General features: G+C 37.5%; 1 protein-coding gene across 1 annotated transcript; it reads right to left on the minus strand.

Moving 5' to 3' along the window:
• Nucleotides 1-8,350: 8,350 nt before the first annotated feature.
• On the minus strand, nt 8,351-9,584 carry LOC133758462 (neuropilin and tolloid-like protein 2). The gene is given in 2 exon segments (XM_062189614.1): nt 8,351-8,976; nt 8,979-9,584. Coding segments are annotated over 2 exon segments (1,188 nt in total). The 3' UTR covers nt 8,351-8,394.
• Nucleotides 9,585-21,289: the final 11,705 nt, after the last annotated feature.

Raw genomic sequence — 21,289 nt, forward strand, 5'->3', positions numbered from 1 at the left:
ACAGTAAAAATTCTTTTGGAGAAAAGCAAAATCTTTTCGTTAGGCAAGTGCATAAAATGTCATGTATACAAACAGAAATATCATGTTGGTTTGCTGCAATTCCTCTAGCTTTCTCCCTTTAAAATACGAATGTGTAGAGCTGGTGTCCAAATGTGCAACCAATTAGTGTTCCAAAGCACAAAATTAAATGTTCCCTGATAAAAAAACATTCAAAACAATAAAGTCCATCGATAATATCCAGAAAACACAATCACAGAGGTTGCAGCAATATCTGGGATTCAGTTAGGCAAAACACAACCGGATATTTCTGGTTTCAGCCAGTCATATCCGGAAAAAGTGGTGTGAAATGCGTATGCAATGTACCGAGAAAATCACAGTAAAAATGTTTATGGAGAAAAGCAAAATCTTTTTGTTAGGCAAGTGCATAAAAAGATATGTATACCAACAGAAATATCATGTTTGTTTGCCGCAGTTCTTCTAGCTTTTCCCTCGAAAATATGATGTGTTAAGTGGTGTCTGCATGTGGTACCAGTTAGTGTTTCCAAGCACAAAATTAAATGTTCCCTGATAACAAACATTCAAAACAATAGAGTCCGTCTATAATATCCGGAAAACACAAACAAAGAGAATGTCGCAATATCTGGGGATGAGTTAGCCAAACACATCCAGATATCTCCGGTTTCATCCAGTCATATCCGGACAAAGTTTTGTGGCATTCGTATGCAATGGACCAAGAAAATCACAGCAAAAATGGTTATGGAGAAAAGCAAAATCTTTTTGTTAGGCAAGTGCATAAAAAGATATGTATACCAACAGAAATATCATGTTTGTTTGCCGCAGTTCCTCTAGCTTTCTCCCTAGAAAATAAGAATGTGTAGAGCTGCTGTCTCCATGTGGAACCAATTAGTATTTCCTAACACAAAATAAATGTTCCCTGATAACAAACATTCAAAACAATAGAGTCCGTCTATAATATCCGGAAAACACAAACACAGAGAATGTCGCAATATCTGGGGATGAGTTAGCCAAACACATCCAGATATATCCGGTTTCATCCAGTCATATCCGGACAAAGTTTTGTGGCATTTGTATGCAATGGACCAAGAAAATCACAGCAAAAATGGTTATGGAGAAAAGCAAAATCTTTTTGTTAGGCAAGTGCATAAAATGTCATCTATAGAAACAGATATATCATGTTTGTTTGCCGCACTACCTCTAGCTTTCTCCCTAGAAAATACGAATGTGTAGAGCTGGTGTCTACATGTGGAACCAACTCGCGTTTCCAAGCACAAAATTAAATGTTCCTTGAAAAGACACATTCAAAACAATAAAGTCCATCGATAATATCCGGAAAACACAAACACAGAGGCTGCGGCAATATCTGGGGTTGAGTTAGCCAAAACACAACTGGATATTTCTGGTTCCATCTAGTCATATCCGCACAAAGTTTTGTGGAATTCATAATCAATGGACTGAGAACATCACAGCAAAAATTCTTTTGGAGAAAAGCAAAGTCTTTTCAATAGGCAAGTGCATAAAATGTCATCTCTACAAACAGAAATGCCATGTATGTTTGCCGCAGTTCAACTAGCTTTCTTCCTAGAAAACATGAATGTGCAGAGCTGGTGTCTCCATGTGGAACTAATTAGCCTTTCCAAGCACAACATTAAATGTTCCCTGATAAAAAAAATCATTCAAAACAATAAAGTCCGTCAATAATATCCAGAAAACACAAACACAGAGGCTGTAGCGATATCTGGGATTGAGTTAGCCAAAACACAACCGGATATTTCTGGATTAATCCACTCATATCCGGACAAAGTTTTGTGGAAATCGTATGCAATGGCCCGAGAAAATCACAGTAAAAATTCTTTTGAAAAAACAAAATCTTTCGTTAGGCTAGTGCATAAAATGTCATATAAACAAACAGAAATATCATGTTTGTTTGCCGCAGTTCTTCTAGCTTTTTCCCTGGAAAATATGATGTGTAAAGATGGTGTCTGCATGTGGTACCAGTTAGTGTTTCCAAGCACAAAATTAAGTGTTCCCTGATAAAAAACACACCAAACAATAAAGTCCATCGATAATATCCAGAAAATACAAACACAGAGGCTGTAGCAATATCTGGGATGAGTTAGCCAAAACACAACCGGATATTTCTGGTTCCATCCAGTCATATCCGGACAAAGTGATTTGGAAATAGTATGCAACAAACCGAGAAAATCATATTAAAAATTCTTTTGGAGAAAAGCAAAGTCTTTTCGTTAGGCAAGTGCGTAAAATGTCATCTAAACAAACAGAAATATCATGTTTGTTTGCCGCAGTTCCTCTAGCTTTTTCGTAGAATACAGGAATGTGTTGAGCTGGTGTCTCCATGTGGAACCAATTAGCATTTCCAAGCACAAAATGAAATGTTCCCTGATAAAACATTCAAAAGAATAAAGTCCGTCAACAATATCGCAAAACACAAACACATTGGCTGTAGCAACATCTGGGATTGAGTTATCCAAAACACAACCGGAGATTTCTGGTTCCATCCAGTCATATCCGGACAAAATGGTGTTGCATTTGTACGCAATGGACCAAGATAATCACAGTAAAAATTCTTTTGGAGAAAAGCAAAATCTTTTCGTTAGGCAAGTGCATAAAATGTCATGTATACAAACAGAAATATCATGTTGGTTTGCCACAGTTCCTCTAGCTTTTTCGTAGAATACACGAATATGTTGAGCTGGTGTCTCCAAGTGGAACCAATTAGCATTTCCAAGCACAAAATGAAATTTTCCCTGATAAAACATTCAAAACAATAAAGTCCGTCAACAATATCCGGGAAACACAAATACAGTGGCTGTAGAAATATCTGCGATTGAGTTATCCAAAACACAACCGGAGATTTCTGCTTTCATCCAGTCATATCCGGACAAAATGGTGTTGCATTTGTACGCAATCGACCGAGATAATCACAGTAAAAATTCTTTTGGAGAAAAGCGAAGTCTTTTCGTTAGGCAAGTGCGTAAAATGTCATGTACACAAACAGAAATATCATGTTTGTTTGCCGCAGTTCCTCTAGATTTCTTCCAAGAAAGAACGATTGTGTCGAGCTGGTGTCTCCACGTGGAACCAATTAGCATTTCCAAGCAGAAAATAAAATGTTCGCTGATAAAACATTCAAAACAATAAAGTCCGTTGATAATATCCAGAAAACACAAACACAGAGGCTGTAGCAATATCTGGGATTGAGTTATTCAAAACACAACTGGATATTTCTGCTTTCATGCAGTCATATCCGGACAAAATGGTGTTGCATTCGTATGCAATGGACCGAGATAATCACAGTAAAAATTCTTTTGGAGAAAAGCAAAATCTTTTCGTTAGGCAAGTGCATAAAATGTCATGTATACAAACAGAAATATCATGTTGGTTTGCTGCAATTCCTCTAGCTTTCTCCCTTTAAAATACGAATGTGTAGAGCTGGTGTCTCCTTGTGCAACCAATTGGTATTCCCAAGCATAAAATTAAATGTTCCCTGATAAAAAAAATATTAAAAACAATAAAGTGCATCGATAATATGCTGAAAACACAAACACAGTGGCTGTCGCAATATCTGGGATTGAGTTAGCCAAAACAAAGGCGGGTAGTTCTCGTTTCATCCACTCATATCCGGACAAAGTGTTGTGGCATGTATGCAATGGACCGAGAAAATCACAGTAAAAATGGTTTTGGAGAAAAGCAAAGTCTTTTCGTTACGCAAGTGCATAAAGTGTCATCTATGAAAGAGAAATATCATGTTTGTTTGCCGCAGTTCCTCTAGCTTTCTGCCTAGAAAATAAGAATGTGTAGGGCTGCTGTCTCCATGTGGAACCAATTAGTGTTTCCTAACACACAATAAATGTTCCCTGATAAAAAACATTCAAAACAATAGAGTCCGTCTATAATATCCAGAAAACACAAACACAGAGGCTGTCGCAATATCTGGGATTGAGTTAGCCAAAACACAAGCGGATATTTCTGGATTCATCCAGTCATATCCGGACAAAGTGGTGTGGCATTCGTGTGCAATGGCCCGAGAAAATCACAGTAAAAATGGTTTTGGAGAAAAGCAAAATCTTTTCGTTAGGCAAGTGCATAAAATGTCATCTGAAGGAGAAATGTCATGTTTGTTTGCCGCAATTCCTCTAGCTCTCTGCCTAGAAAATATGCATGTGTAGAGCTGGTGTCTCCATGTGGAACCAATTAGTGTTTCTTTTTTTTAATTGTTAACAAACATTGTTTATTAAGAATTCACAATAATTGTCTTACAGAACTTGCATGTGCCAAGGAATCATGGCAACAAACTATAGAATAACATGGTTTTACATATATAAACAAAAAGGGTGAAATATAATGCTCTGGGGAAAAAAACCCATTATAGAATTAATTACATTTTAAATCAGAATGACAAGCTTAAATGCAACATCTGGATTGTTGAGAGCTACTTGACTTTTAAAACTTACATCTGCAAAAGCAGGGTGACAGCCTAAAACCAAGGAAAAAGCACTCGGACAGGACTTCTGAGACATGGTACTCACTTGGATTCTTTGGGTTCCAATCTTCTCAACCCTTTTAAAGTTGCACCAGATTATCTTTCTTGGATCTTTAGAAACACTCAAAAGTTGAACTTTCTTCTGGGTCTCGAGTGTGAGTCAAGGCGTATTTTTACTACGTTCAACAGAACAGATACCAATTTGCACTGACAGCATTGTCTCCTTTGAGAATGACTCCTGGAACTGCAGTGAGGCTTTCTCCAGCCTGTCTCACCAGTTGACACAATCCTGAAGCAAACATGCATCCTCCTCATCAGACACAAAAATGTTCAGAGGCATGTAAGGGAGTTCTTTTAATGCTGAATAATTATATGAAATGACACTGACAGATGAGCTGTTAAATCAAAGGAGCCTTTTAAATCTGTGAAAAACTTTGTTGAAATTTTATTCTACCTCCTTCCATGAATAAAGGATTATCTCAGTATATCCCCACATACTTCAGATGTTGCAAAATGTTAAATTTTGAGTTAAATTTGGGATGGAAGATGATGACAATGTCATGGAAGTGAAGTTAACCCTGTCGCTGAATTGAAATTATTTACCTCTTCCAGATTTGCATTTTGTTAATGAGTCTTCAGAAAGTTCATGAAAAATGTGTTATAAAAAAACTGTGCATGGGTTTAAAAACTTTCTGCACCAAAATACACTTGTCTTTGGATTTCATTTTGCCACAAACTTTCTGAAGTATCCTTGTGCTTACCACTGGGGTCGTGTAGGAGGTTGTAACTTCAACAAGATGGCTACATTTCATGTCTTCCATTACTAAAATTTATGGCTTTCTCTTTAAACAATCTGTAAAGTAGTCCCACTAAACTCAGAGATGCAAGATTATATCTGCAGCAGTCAGATTCTGGCAGTAACTCCTGAAATCTGATAGTTCTGTTCTCTTTCCCTAGACCCCACAGCAAGTGTGGCTAAGAAACAACGGAGACCTAACACCCATCCGTGGCTCCATGGAGTCAAAACCCATGGCAGTCTAGGGCTGGCTTAGCTGGTCATCGTCTAGTCCTTTACTTCTTTTCCTGCAAACAGATGTATCAGAAACCAACACACCCAAACTAAGCTGTGCCTTCACTGGGTTAAGATTTACCTTTATGTCCGAATTCTGCTTCTTTTTAAAATTCTGAGGCCATGCTGTCCTGTATAAAGAGCATTATGCCTTAGAGAAAAGTAGCCTTTGCTGCCAAGTTTGGGTTTTCTATGGTAAAAAGCAGAAACTGACAGAAAATTTAGAACCAAATTTACTATCCAAATTTCCCTTGGGAAACCATGTATTTCTGTGCTATCTGAATGTTAAAGTGTCTTCTTTAAAGGCTCCGTGTTTTTGTAGGCTTTTTCAAGCCCTTTTAAAGAAAGCAGAATACAAACTGAGAAATAAAAATATGGTGACAAGTGACTATAGATAATGTAGTTAAGCATACTGCATTATTTTCTACTATAACCTATAGGTTATGATGGGTCTAACAGCTTTTATGGATATAATTTACATACAAAATAAGCTAATTTCTCTTTCATTACTTTGAGGAATGAGACCACAGTTGCATTATTTACTATGCAGTTCCAATGCTGCCTCATATAAGTAATCTATAAAAGTGTCTATTCAGCATAGTTACTGAAAAAAAACTCAACTATCCAATGTCTCTTGTATTAGTTCTTTGAAAAATATTACTTTGCCTTTCCAAATTGTATTTTTAAAACAGGAAATTAAATCATAAATGCACCATGTGTAGATTCCTCATCTCCTGGATATTTACTTTTTTAAAAATAAAACATGTGACAAAAGAAACACATTCTGAGGCAGTATTTGTGTATATATTTAAGGTCACAGTTTTCACTAATCTAAGAGAACATATCTATATAATATTTAAAATGAAATCTAGTGAAACCCCGACTTCTCATTTGAGAATTTACTATAAAAATATTAAAATGATAATTTCTCTTTTAAATGGTACTTGTATCTGTTATAATTTGGCAAATGGATTCCTTTCCATACACATTTTTTAGATCCAAAATATACATGACTGAAGGACCATGTAACAATGTATGTGATCTGTGTAGTGACATGAAGCAATAAATATCACACACTAAAGAATTTATCACAAACTAAATATAGTAACAAAAGAAAAAGCTTATGTACACATTACCAAGTTCTTTACAACAAATTATAGTGCATGGTTCTATCGCAGCATATTTGTACACAAAGTTTCTAATGGGAACACTGAACAAAATCTGTAGTGTAGATCTTTAATTTTGATTTAATAAAGTTTGTCCAGTATCAAATAATATCAAAAGTCTAAAAAAACAATGAGTTTTTATATCATGTTTATAAAGTATTGCTTTATATACCATAAAAAACATAAGGTCAAAAGTGCAGTTTAAAAAAAAGGGGAAGTTGTTATTTTTTTTTAACACTTTTTTTTTTGACAGGCAGAGTGGACAGTGAGAGAGAGAGAGAGACAGAGAGAAAGGTCTTCCTTTTGCCGTTGGTTCACCCTCCAATGGCCGCCGCGGTAGCGCGCTGCGGCCGGCGCACCGCGCTGTTCCGATGGCAGGAGCCAGGTGCTACTCCTGGTCTCCCATGGGGTGCAGAGCCCAAACACTTGGGCTATCCTCCACTGCACTCCCTGGCCACAGCAGAGAGCTGGCCTGGAAGAGGGGCAACCGGGACAGGATCGGTGCCCCGACCGGGACTAGAACCCGGTGTGCCGGCGCCGCAAGGCGGAGGATTAGCCTGTTGAGCCACGGCGCCGGCCTGGGAAGTTGTTATTTTTGCTAAAAGCTAGAAAAATGTACTGTCCCATGTAAGAGGTGATGTAAAAGCTTACAGTTGCTTAGGAATTTCCCTGTAACTCATAAAACTTGGTTCTCATTTGTTATAAGATAAACCAACACAGAGCATTAAGTAATCTTTCATAAAAATAAGAATCAATGCATATGTAACTACAGGCCTCCCCCAAAGTGAATTCACTCTGTGTATTAGAATGAATGGGCCATCAATCAATGTGACCAAATTTGGGAAACTCCAAAGGCTAACCAGAAGTTATCTTCCTCAAATTCTTAGTCATAACTGGTAATGGTAATGGCATATACCCAGGGTTATGAAATCTTCTGGTGTAACTAACACAAAATATGATTTAAAGGTGATAAATCACATCATCTACTGCTTCTCACAGAAAATAAGGACTAAGCATCCAGTAACAAAAAGGCAGAAGTAGAGAAATTAGTCAAGAAACAGATGGATGAAACACAACTCTGGGTCTTAATTGGTAACTAGCTGTTTTCGACACATTTACAGAACAGAGGCCTATGCTGAAGTATGTGGTACATGAACCACTTATTTTTATATAAGAAACTCAAAGGGTAAAATTGTAGGTTCATAAAACAATCAAGGTTAGAGAAAAAATATGTAAAAGAAATCTTATTTTTAAGTTTATTGCGGGACCAAAATATTGACAGAGTGGTTATCAGTCAAGAGCAGTATGTCTTTTGCTAAAACTAGGAGGCAGCCTGAGCCTGGCTCAACACAACCACTCCCCCCTTCAAGTGCCATCTCACCAGTGGTGCTTGGTTTATATGACACCAAGCATCAGCATATTACTTTTTCCACTGCATACAATAAGCTCCTTTGTTGATTTAACATGTATAGACTGCCTGAGGTAATAAAGATGTCATCATTACAACAGGTTAATAGCAGATGAAGGTCATCCTTAGTTTTGACAGGGGAAGGGGTTGGCTGCCAGGAATAGCATGGGTATTGTATAGGCTGTATACTCATGTAGTTAGTAACCCACGTGTCACCTTGAGTGGAATATTAAAAGTCGATGGATATGGATGCTTGTGCAGAATCTTCTCGTCCCCTGACATAAATTTCACAGGGAATCTCCTCCATCACTCTATCTTCTAGGGCCTGTTCAGGGCACTCATGTGCCTGATTGAAAGTATAGCTACTTTTTTTGAAGGTGCTATTAAATGTTTTCATTGGCTGTGGTTGTGCAAAATCATTTCGGAAAGGAAGTTCCATGGAGCTGAGGTTGGTCCTGCTTTGTTTGACACTGGATGCCTGCGATCCACAGTGATGGTCGTGGATGCAGCGGGAGGCAGTGGAGGAGCGCCGCATCTTCTGGTAGCTGTCTAGCTCTTCTGACAAGTCTGCCAGGTCTGCAGAAATTTCTTTGTCCCTTAGTGAGAACAGTTCATAATGGGGAGGATCAAACACTTCCTGGAACCCTGTTTTATTAAAAGCAGTTTTGCAAGTCATGACCTTTTTTCGAGGCTGCTTCACTTGTACTAAAATAGAAATAATGAGAAGGACCAAGACAATCCCTGATGTAATGCCAATAATTGTTCCATGGGTTTTAGTGATTTGTTCAAATACTCCTGCTTTTTTCTTTTCTTAGCTTTTGGAGTAGCCTTAATTGTCCATATGCAATCAACTGCTTGGACAGGTTTTGTTTTTTCTTCTTGTTCTACCTGACTAGAACGTACTATTCCATCAGCTCCCGAGAGCTCAAACTGGCAATCTGGAATAAATGAATATTTTGCTCGAAATCCAAGTCCTTCAAGTTCTTCATCAGAACTAAACTTAATCCACATGAATCTCCCTGTTGATCTAATTAATGGAGGGCTTTTCATGCCACAGTAACGATCTATAAGAGGAGAGAAACCAAACGGCCCATCTCGAATTTCCAAGTGATCAAATCGACACTCAAATGATGGTTCTATATAATAACGTTCATCAAAGGTTAATTCTATTCTTTGACGTGGAGCAGCTTCCAAAATGTAGATACACTCCTTGTTTGGTGGGTATGAATCAGGATAATTTGGTGAAGCAAAATGACCTCCATTGCTGGTTCGAACCCAAATGCCACATTGGGTTGCAGGAACGTGCTTGATTCCAATATTTTGTCCATCTGGGGTCTTTTGGGCCACAGCAATCCCTTCCACTACAAGTATTGTTATTAAGAACACTTTGAGGACCGAGCAGAGCTGCTCCAGGGCCATGTTCCCCAGTGGCCCGGAGCTTCGAAAAGGGACTGAGGCGGCGGCGCTCACGGCCCTGCGCGGCAGCAGCAGCAGCCCCGCTCCGTGCCCATCCCCGGCCAGAAGGCTGCCTCCCTTCCTGGCGGGGCAGCGCTCAGATGCGGCGGCCTGCCATGCCCCAGCCCCTCGGCGGGGTCCCGTGTCATCCCCGTTCCACGCCTCCGACTGCACAGCATCCCATCCCATCCACCACCCCGGAGCAGAGGCACAAGGAAGCAATAGCACGGGACAAGGCGCAAGCAGCTATGCCCGCAGCGGTGGCGCAGTATCCGCTGCCAATTAGTGTTTCTTAGCACAAAATTAAATGTTCCTTGATAAAACACATACAAAACAATAAAGTCCGTCTATAATATCCGGAAAACACAAACAGAGAGGCTGTCACAATATCTGCGATTGAGTTAGCCAAAACACAAGGGGATATTTCTGGTTTCATCCAGTCATATCCGGACAAAATTGTGTGGAAATTGTATGCAATAGACCGAGAAAATCACATTAAAAATAGTTTTGGACATAAGCAAACTATTTTCATTAGGCAAGTGCATAAAATGTCATGTATACAAAAAGAAATATCAAGTTTGTTTGCCGCAGTTCCTCTAGCTTTCTCCCTAGAAAATACGAATGTGTAGAACTGGTGTCTCCTTGTGGAACCAATTAGTATTTCCAAGCACAAAATTAAATGTTCCCTGAAAAAAAAGATTCAAAACAATAAAGTACGTCAATAATATCCGGAAAACACAAACACAGAGGCTGTCACAATATCTGGGATTGAGTTAGCCAAAGCACAACTGGATATTTCTGGATTCATCAAGTCATATCCGGACAAAGTTCTGTGGAATTCCTATGCAATGGACCGAGAAAATCACAGTAAAAATTCTTTTGTAGAAAAGCAAAATCATTCGTTAGGGTAGTGCATAAAATGTCATGTATACAAACAGAAATATCATGTTTGTTTGCTGCAGTTCTTCTAGATTTCTCCCTAGAAAATACGAATGTGTAGTGATGGTGTCACCATGTGGTGCCAATTAGCATTTCCAAGCACAAAATGAAATGTTCCCAAACAAAAAACAATCAAAATAATAAATCGTTTGATAATATCCAGAAAACACAAACACAGAGGCTGTCTCATTATCTGGGATTGAGTTAGCCAGAACACCCAAATATTTCTGGTTTCCTGCAGTCATATCCGGATAGAGTTTTGTGGAATTCGTATGAAATGGACCTAGAAAATCACAGTAAAAATACTTTTGGAGAAAAGCAAAATCTTTCGTTAGGCAAGTGCAGAAAATGTCATGTATAGAAGCAGAAATATCATGTTTGTTTCCTCCAGTTCCTCTAGCTTCCTCTCTAAAAATATGAATATGTAGAGCTGGTTTTTCCATGTGGAAGAAATTAGTGTTTCCAAGCACAAAATTCAATGTTCCCTGATAAAAAACATTCAAAACAATAAAGTCCGTTGATAATATCCTGAAAACAAACACAGAGGATGTCACAATATTTGGGATCAAGTTAGGCAAAACACAGCTGTATATTTCTGGTTTCCTCCAGTCATATCCGGACAAAGTTTTGTGGAATTCGTATCAAATGGACCGAGAAAATCACAGTAAAAATGGTTTTGGAGAAATGCAAAGTCTTTTCGTTAGTCAAGTGCGTAAAATGCCATCTATACAAACAGAAATATCATGTTTGTTTGCCACAGTTCCTCTAGCTTTCTCCCTAGAAAATACGAATGTGTAGAACTGGTGTCTCCATGTGAACCAATTAGTGTTTCCAAGCACAAAATTAAATGTTCCCTGACAAAAAACATTCAAAACAATAAAGTCCATCGATAATATCCAGAAAAAACAAACACAGAGGCTGTTGCAATATCTGCGATTGAGTTAGGAAAAACACAACTGTATATTTCTGGTTTCAGCCAGTCATATCCGGAAAAAGTTATGTGGAATTCGTATGCAGTGGACCGACAAAATCACAGTAAATATTCCTTTGGAGAAAAGCAAAGTCTTTTCGTTGGGCAAGCACATAAAATGCCATGTATACAAAGAGAAATATCATGTTTGTTTGCCGTAGTTCCTCTAGCTTTCTCCCTAGAAAATACGAATGTGTCGAGTTGGTTTCTCCATGTGGAAGCAGTTAGCATTTCCAAGCCCAAAATTAAATGTTCCCTGATAAAAAACATAAAAACAATAAAGTCCATTGATAATATCCAGAAAACACAAAAACAGAGGCTGTCGCAATATCTGGGATCGAGTAGGCCAAAACACAAAATGATATTTGTGGTTTCATCCAGTCATATCCAGACAATGTGGTGTGGAATTTGTATGCAACGGACCGAGAAAATCACAGTAAAAATGGTTTTTAAGAAAAGCAAAGTGTTTTCCTTAGGCAAGTGCATAAAATGTCATCTATAGAAACAGATATATCATGTTTGTTTGCCGCTTTTCCTCTAGCTTTCTCCCTAGAAAATACGAATGCGTAGAGCTGGTGTCTCCATATGGAACCAATTAGTGTTTCCAAGCACAAACTTTAATGTTCCCTGATAAAAAACATTCAAAACAATAAAGTCCATCGGTAATATCCAGAAAACTCAAACACGGAGTCTGTCGCAATATCTGTGATTGAGTTAGGCAAAACACAAGCGGATATTTCTGCTTTCCTCCAGTCATATCTGGAAAAAAGTTTTGTGGAATTCATATGAAATGGACTGAGAAAATCAGAGTAAAAAATGGTTTAGGACATAAGCAAATTGTTTTCATAAGGCAAGTGCATAAAAGGTCATTGCTGCAGTTCCTCTAGTTGTCTCCCTAGAAAATACGAATGTGTAGAGCTGGTGTCTCCATGTGGAACCAATTAGTGTTTCCAAGAACTAAATTAAATGTTCTGAGATAAAAAACATTCAAAGCAATGAAGTCCATTGATAATACCTGGAAAACACAAACAAAGTAGCTATCGCAATATTTGGGATTGAGTAAGCCGAAACAAAAGCAGATATTTCTGGTTACATCCAGTCATATCCGGACAAATTTGTGTGGAATTCGTATGCAGTGGACAGAGAAAATCACAGTAAAAATTCCTTTGGAGAAAAGCAAAGTCTTTTCGTTGGGCAAGCGCATAAAATGCCATGTATACAAAGAGAAATATATTTGTTTGCCTCAGTTCCTCTAGCTTTCTCCCTAGAAAATACGAATGTGTAGCTGCTGTCTCCATGTGGAACAAATTAGTGTTTCCAAGCAAAAATTAAATGTTCCTTGATAAAAAAACATTCAAAAAACTAAAGTCCATCGATAATATCCGGAAAAAAACAAACACAGAGGCTGTCGCAATCTCTGGGATTGCGTTAGATAAAACACAACCGGATATCTCTGGTTTCATCCAGTCATATCCGGACAAAGTGATGAGGCATTCGTATGCAATGGACCGAGAAAATCACAGTAAAAATGCTTTTGGAGAAAAGCAAAGTCTTTTCGTTAGGCAAGTGCATAAAATGTCATCTATACAAACAGAAATATCATGTTTGTTTGCCGCAGTTCCTATAGCTTTCTCCTAAAATACGAATGTGTAGAGCTAATATCTCTAAGTGGAACCAATTAGTGTTTCCTAGCACAAAAGTAATTGTTTCCTGAAAAAAAACCTTCAAAACAATAAAGTCCATCGATAATATCCAGAAAACACAAACACAGAGGCTTTAGCAATATCTGGGATGGAGTTAGCCAAAACACAACCGGATATTTCTGGTTTCATCCAGTCATATCCGGACAACGTGCTCTGGCATTCATACAAACTGGACCGAAAAATCACAGTAAAAATTATTTTGGACATAAGCAAAGGCTTTTCGTTAGGCAATTGTATAAAATGTCATCTATACAAACAGAAATATCATATTTGTTTGCCACAGTTCCTCTAGCTTTCTCCCTAGAAAATACAAATATGCAGAGCTGGTGTCTCCATGTAGAACCAATTAGTGTTTCCAAGCACAAAATTAAATGTTCCCTGATAAAAAACATTCAAAACAATAAAGACCATTGATAATATCCAGAAAAGAAACACAGAGGCTATAGCAATATTTGGGATTGAGTTAGGCAAAACACAGCTGGTTATTTCTGGCTTCCTCCAGTCATATCCGGACAACATTGTGTGGAATTAGTATGAAATGGAATGAGAAAATCACAGTAAAATGGTTTTGAGCATAAGCAAAGTCTTTTCGTTTGGCTAGTGCATAAAATGTCATCTATACAAACAGAAATATCATGTGTGTTTGCCACAGTTCCTCTAGCTTTCTCCCTCGAAAATACGAATGTGTAGAGCTGGTGTCTCCATGTGGAACTAATTAGTGTTTCCAAACACAAAATGAAATGGTCCCTGATTAAAAACATTCAAAACAATAAGTCCACTGATAATATCCAGAAAACACAAACACAGAGGCTGTAGCAATATCTGGGATAGAGTTAGCCAAAACACAACCGGATATTTCTGGATTCATCCAGTCATATCCGGACAAAATTGTATGGAATTCAGAGCAATGGACCGAGAAAATCAAAGTAAAATTCTTTTGGAGAAAAGTAAACTCTTATTGTTAGGCAAGTGCATAAAATGTCACTTATACAAACAGAAATATCATATTTGTTTGCCGCAGTTCCTCTACCTTTCTCCCAGGAAAATACGAATGTGTAGAGCTGGTTTCTCCATGGGGAACCAATTAGCGTTTCCAAGCACAAAATTAAATTTTACCTGATAAAAAACATTCAAAACAATAAAGTCTGTCGATAAAATTCCGAAAAAACAAACACAGAGGCTGTAGCAATATCTGGGATTGAGTTAGCCAAAACAAAACCGGATATTTCTGGTTTCATCCAGTCATCGGTACTAAGTAGTTTTTCATTCGCATGTAATGGACTGAGAAAATCACAGTAAAAATGGTATTGGAGAAAAGCAACGTCTTTTCATAAGAAAAGAGCATATAACGTCATCTATAAAAACAAAAATATCATGTTTGTTTGCCGCAGTTCTGCTAGCTTTCTCCCTGCAAAATACGAATGTGTAGAGGTGGTTTCTCCATGTGGAAGAAATTAGTGTTTCGAAGTGCAAAATTAAATGTTCCCTGATAAAAAACATTCAAAACAATAAAGTCCGTATTATATTCCGAAAACACAAAAACAGAGGCTGTAGCAAACTCTGGGATTCAGTTACCCAAAACACAAGCAGATATATCTGGTTTCATCCAGTCATATCCGGACAAAGTTGTGTGGAATTTGTATGCAATGAACCGAGAAAATCACAGTAAAAATTCTTTTGGAGAAAATCAAAGTCTTTCTTTAGGTAAGTGCATAAAATGTCATGTATAGAAACAGAAATATCATGTTTGTTTGCCACAGTTCCGCAGGCTTTCTCCCTAGAAAATAAGAATGTGTAGAGCTGGTGTCTCCATGTGGAACCAACTAGTGTTCCCAAGCACAAAATTCAAAGTTCCTTGATAAAAAACATTCAAAGCAATAAAGTCCGTCGATGATATCCGGAATTCACAAACACAGAGGCTGTGGCAATATCTGGGATGAGTTAGCCAAAATACAACTGGATATTCCTGGTCTCATCCAGCGATAACCGGACAAAGTTGTGTGGCATTCGTATACAAAGGAATATGAAAATCACAGAAAAATGGTTTTGGAGAAAAGCAAAGTCTTTTCGTTAGGCAAGTGAATAAAATGTCATCTATACAAACAGAAATATAATGTTTGTTTGCCGCAGTTCCTATAGCTTTCTCCTTAAAATACGAATGTGTAGAGCTCATATCTCTAAGTGGAACCAATTAGTGTTTCCTAGCACAAACGTAAATGTTCCCTGAAAAAAAAATTTCAAAACAATAAAGTCCATCGATAATATCCGGAAAACACAAACACAGAGGCTGTAGTAATATCTGAGATGGAGTTAGCCAAAACACAACTGGATATTTCTGGTTTCATCCAGTCATATCCGGACAAAGTGCTGTGGCATTCATACAAACTGGACCGAAAAATCACAGTAAAAATTATTTTGGACATAAGCAAAGTCTTTTTGTTAGGCTATTGTACAAAATGTCATCTATACAAACAGAAATATCATATTTGTTTGCCGCAGTTCCTCTAGCTTTCTCCCTAGATAACACGAATGTGCAAAGCTGGTATCTCTATGTAGAACCAATTAGTGTTTCCAACCACAAAATTAAATATTCCTTGATAAAAATATTCAAAACAATAAACTCCATCGATAGTATCCGGAACACAAAAACACAGAGGCTGTCGCAATATCTGGGATTGAGTTAGGCAAAACACAACCGGATATTTCTGGTTGCCTCCAGTCATATCCAGACAAAGTTGTGTGGCATTCGAATGCAATTAACTGAGAAAATCACAGTAAAAATGGTTTTGCAGAAAAGCAGTCTTTTCGTTGGCAAGTGCATAAAAATTCATCTATACAAAGAAAAATATCATTTTTGTTTACCACAGTTCCTCTAGCTTTCTCCCTAGAAAATACGAATGTGTCAAGCTGGTGTCTCCATGTGGAACCAATTAGCATTTCCAAGCCCAAAATTAAATGTTCCCTGATAAAAAACATTGAAAACAATAATGTCCATCAATAATATCCGGAAAACACAAACACAGAGGCTGTCGCAATATCTAGGACTGCATTAGATAAAACACAACTGGATATCTCCGGTTTCATCCAGTCATATCTGGACAAAGTGGTGTGGCATTCGTATGCAATGGACCGAGAAAATCACAGTAAAAATGCGTTGGGAGCAAAGCAAAGTCTTTTTGTTAGGCAAGTGAATAAAATGTCATCTATACAAACAGAAATATCATGTTTGTTTGCCGCAGTTCCTATAGCTTTCTCCCTAAAATACGAATGTGTAGAGCTAGTATCTCTATGTGGAGCCAATTAGTTTTTCCTAGCACAAACGTAAATGTTCCCTGATAAAAAAAACATTCAAAACAATAAAGTCCATCGATAATATCCGGAAAACACAAAGACAGAAGCTGTCGCAATATCTGGGATTGAGTTAGGCAAATCAAAACTGTATATTTCTGGTTACCTACAGTCATATCCGGATAAAGCGCTGGGAACGCGTATGCGATGGACTGAGAAATTAACAGTAAAAATGGTTTTGGAGAAAAGTAAAGTCTTTTCGTTAGGCAAGTGCATAAAATGTCATCTATACAGAGAAAAATATCATGTTTGTTTGCCGCAGTTCCTCTAGTTGTCTCCCTAGAAAATGAGAATGTGCATAGCTGGTATCTGCATGTGGAACCTAAGAGCCTTTCCAAGCACAACATTAAATGTTTCCTGATAAAAAACATTTGAAACAATAAAGTATATCGATAATATCCGGAAAACACAAACACTGAGGCTGTCGAAATATCTGGGATTGAGTTAGCCAAAACACAAGCGGATATGTCTGGTTTCATCCAGCCATATCCAGATAAAGTGGTGTGGAATTCATATGAAATGGACCGAGAAAATCACAGTAAATATGGTAGTGGAGAAAATTAACGTCTGTTCATAAGGAAAGTGCATAAAATGTCATCCATACAAAAAGAAATATCATGTTTGTTTAGCTCAGTTCCTCTAGCTTTATCCCTAGAAAATACAAATATGTAGAGATGGTCTCTCCATCTGGAAGAAATTAGAGTTTCCAAGAACATACTTAAATGTTCCCTGATAAAAAACATTTAATACAATAATGTCCGTCGATAATATCCAGAAAACACAAACACAGGGGCTGTAGCAATATCTGGGATTGAGTTAGCCAAAACACAACCGGATATTTCTGGATACAACCAGTCATATCCGGACAAAGTTGTGTGGAATTCATATGCAATGGACCGAGAAAATCACAGTAAAAATGGTTTTGGTGAAAAACAAAGTCTTTTCATTAGGCAAGTGCATAAAATGTCATCTATACAAACAGAAATATCATGTTTGTTTGCCACAGTTCCTCTAGCTTTCTCCCTAGAAAACACGAATGTGTAGAGCTGGTGTCTCCATGTAGAACAAATTACTGTTTCCAAAAACAAAATTAAATGTTCCCTGATAAAAAACATTCAAAACAATAAAGTCTATCGATAATATCCGAAAAACACAAACAAAGAGGTTGTCACAATATCTGGATTTGAGTTAACCAAAACACAAGCGGATATTTCTGGTTTCTTCCAGTCATATCCTGACAAAGTGGTATGCCATTCGTATGCAAGGGACCGAGAATATCACTGTTAAAATGGTTTTGGAAAAAAGCAAAGTCTTTAAGTTAGGCAACTGCATAAAATGTCATCTATACAAACAGAAATATTATGTTTGTTTGCCGCAGTTCCTCTAGCTTTCTCCCTAGAAAATACGAATGTGTAGAGCTGGGGTCTTCCTGTGGAACGAATTAGTGTTTCCTAGCACAAAATTAAATGTTCCCTGATATAAAACATTCAAATCAAAAGTCCATTGATAATATCCAGAAAACGCAAACACAGAGACTGTAGCAATATTTGGGATTGAGTTAGCCAAAACACAACCGGATATTTCTGGTTCCATCCAGTCATATCTGGACAAAGTGGTGTGGCATTGGTATGCAATGGACCGAGAAAATCACAGTTAAAATTCTTTTGGAGAAAAGCAAAGTCGTTTCGTGAGGGGAGTGCATAATATGTCATCTATCCAAACAGAAATATCATGTTTGTTTTCCGCAGTTCCTCTACTTTTCTCCCTAGAAAATACGAATGTGTAGAGCTGGTGTCTCCATGTGGAACCAATTAGTGTTTCCAAGCACACACTTAAATGTTCCCTGATAAAAAATATTCAAAACAATAAAGATCATCGATAATATCCAGAAAACAAGCACAGAGGCTGTCGCAATATCTGGGATTGAGTTAGGCAAAACACAACCGCATATTTCTGGTTTCATCCAGTCATATCCGGACAAAGTTGTGTGTAGTTCATATCCAATGGACCAAGAAAATCACAGTAAAAATTATTTTGGAGAAAAGCCAAGTCTTTTGTTAGGCAAGTGCATAAAATGTCATCTATACAAATAGAAATATCATGTTTGTTTGCCACAGTTGCTCAAATTTTCTCCCTAGAAAATACGAATGTGTGGAGCTGGTGTCTCCAAGTGGAACCAATTGTGTTTCCAAGCACACACTTAAATGTTCCCTGATAAAAAATCATTCAAAACAATAAAGCCCATCGATAATATCCAGAAAACACAAACACAGAGGCTGTCACAATATCTTGGATTCAGTTAGCAAAAATCACAACCAGATATTTCTGGTTTCATCCATTCATATCCAGAGTAAGTGGTGTGGTATTCGTATGCAATGGACCAAGAAAATCAAAGTAAAAATTGTATTGGAGAATAGCAATGTCTTTTCGTAAGACAAGTGCATAAAATGTCATCTATAGAAACAGAAATATGACATTTGTTTGCCGCAGTTACTTTAGCTTTTTCCCTAGAAAATACGAATATGTAGAGCTGGTGTCTCCATGTGGAACCAATTAGTGTTTCCAAGCACAAAATTAAATGTTCTGGGATTGAGATAGCAAAAAAAACAAGCAGATATCTGTGGTTTCATCCAGTCATATACAGACAAAGTTTTGTCAAATTCATATAAAAGGTCCAAGAAATTACAGTAAATATGACTTTGGTGAAAAGCAATATCTTTTCGTTAGGCAAGTGCATAAAATGTCATCTATACAAACAGAAATATCATGTTTGTTTTCTGAAGTTTCTCTAGCTTCCTCCCTAGAAAATAGAATGTGTAGAGCTGGAGTCTCCATGTGGAACCAATTAGTGTTTACAAGCACAAAATTAAATGTTCCATGATAAAAAACATTCAAAACAATAAAGTCCATCAATAATATCCAGAAAACACAAACACAGAGGCTGTCGCAATATTTGGGATTGAGTTAGCCAAAACACAACCGACTATCTCTGGTTTCATCCAGTCTTATCTGGACAAAGTGGAGTGGCATTCATATGCAATGAACCGAGAAAATCACAGTTCAAATTCTTTTGGAAAAAAGCAAAGTCTTTTGTTAGGCAAGTGCATAAAATGTCATGTATACAAACAGAAATATCATATTTGTTTGCCGCATTTCCTTTACCTTCCTCGCTAGAAAATACGAATGTGTAGAGCTGATGTCTCCATGTGGAACCAATTAGTGTTTCCTAGCACAAATTTAAATGTTCCCTGATAAAAAACATTCAAAACAATAAAGTCCTTCAATAATATCCAGAAACACAAACACAGAGGCTGTCGCAATATTTCGGATTTAGTTAGCCAAAACACAACACGATACTTCTGGTTTCATCCAATCATATCCAGACAAAATCCCGAGGCATTCTTATGCATGGACCGACAAAATCACAGCAAAAATGGTTATGGAGAAAAGCAAAGTCTTTTTGTTTGGCAAGTGCATAAAATGTCATCTATACAAACAGAAATATCATTTTGGTTGCAGCTGTTCCTCTTGTTTCCTCCCTAGAAAATACGAATGTGTAGAGCTGGTGTCTCCATGTGGAACCAATTAGTGTTTCCTAACACAAAATTAAATGTTCCCTGATAACAAACATTCAAAACAATAACGTCCATCGATAATATCCAGAAAACACAAACACTGTGGCTGTCACAATATCTGGGATTGAGATATCCAAAACACAAGCGGATATTTCTGGTTTCATCCAGTCATATCCGGACAAAGTGGTGTGGCATTCATATGCAATGGACTGAGAAAATGACAGCAAAAGTGGTTTTGCTGAAAAGCAAAGTCTTTTTGTTCGGTAAGTGCATAAAATGTCATCTATACAAACAGAAATATCATGTTTGTTTGCAATTGTTCCCCTAGCTTCCTCCCTAGAAAATACAAGTGTGTAGTTCCGGTGTCTCCATGTGGAATCAATTAGTGTTACCAAGCACAAAATTAAATGTTCCCTGATAAAAAACATTGAAAACAATAAAACCATCAATAATATTCAAAAAAAAACAAACTCAGATGCTGCCGAAATCTCTGAGATTGAGTTAGCCAAAACACAACCCGATATTTCAGGTTTCATCCAGAAATACCCGGACAAAGTGGTGTGGCCTTCATATGCAACAGACCGAGAAAATCACAGTAAAAATGGTTTTGGAGAAAGCAAAGTCTTTTCGTTAGGCAAGTGCATAAAATGTCATCTACACAAACAGAAATATCATGTTTGCCGCAATTCCTCTGGCTTTCTCCCTAGAAAATATGAATGTGTAGAGCTGGTGTCTCCATGTGGAACCAATTAGTGTTTCCTAGCACAAAATTAAATGTTCCCTAATAGAAAACATTCAAAACAATAAAGATCGTAGATAATATCCAGAAAACACAAACAGAGAGTCAGTCCCATTATTTGGGATTGAGTTAGCCACAACACAACCCAATGTTTCTGGTTTCATCCAGTCATATCCAGACAAAGTGGTGTGGCATTCGTATGCAACAGACGGAGAAAATCACAGTAAAAATGGTTTTGGAGAAAAGCAAAGTCTTTTAGTTAGGCAAGTGCATAAAATGTCATGTATACAAACAGAAATATCATGTTGGTTTGCTGCAATTCCTCTAGCTTTCTCCCTTTAAAATACGAATGTGTAGAGCTGGTGTCTCCATGTGGAACCAATTAGTGTTCCCAA

Source organism: Lepus europaeus, chromosome 4, assembly GCF_033115175.1.
Source record: "Lepus europaeus isolate LE1 chromosome 4, mLepTim1.pri, whole genome shotgun sequence".
Lineage (NCBI taxonomy): Eukaryota > Metazoa > Chordata > Mammalia > Lagomorpha > Leporidae > Lepus > Lepus europaeus.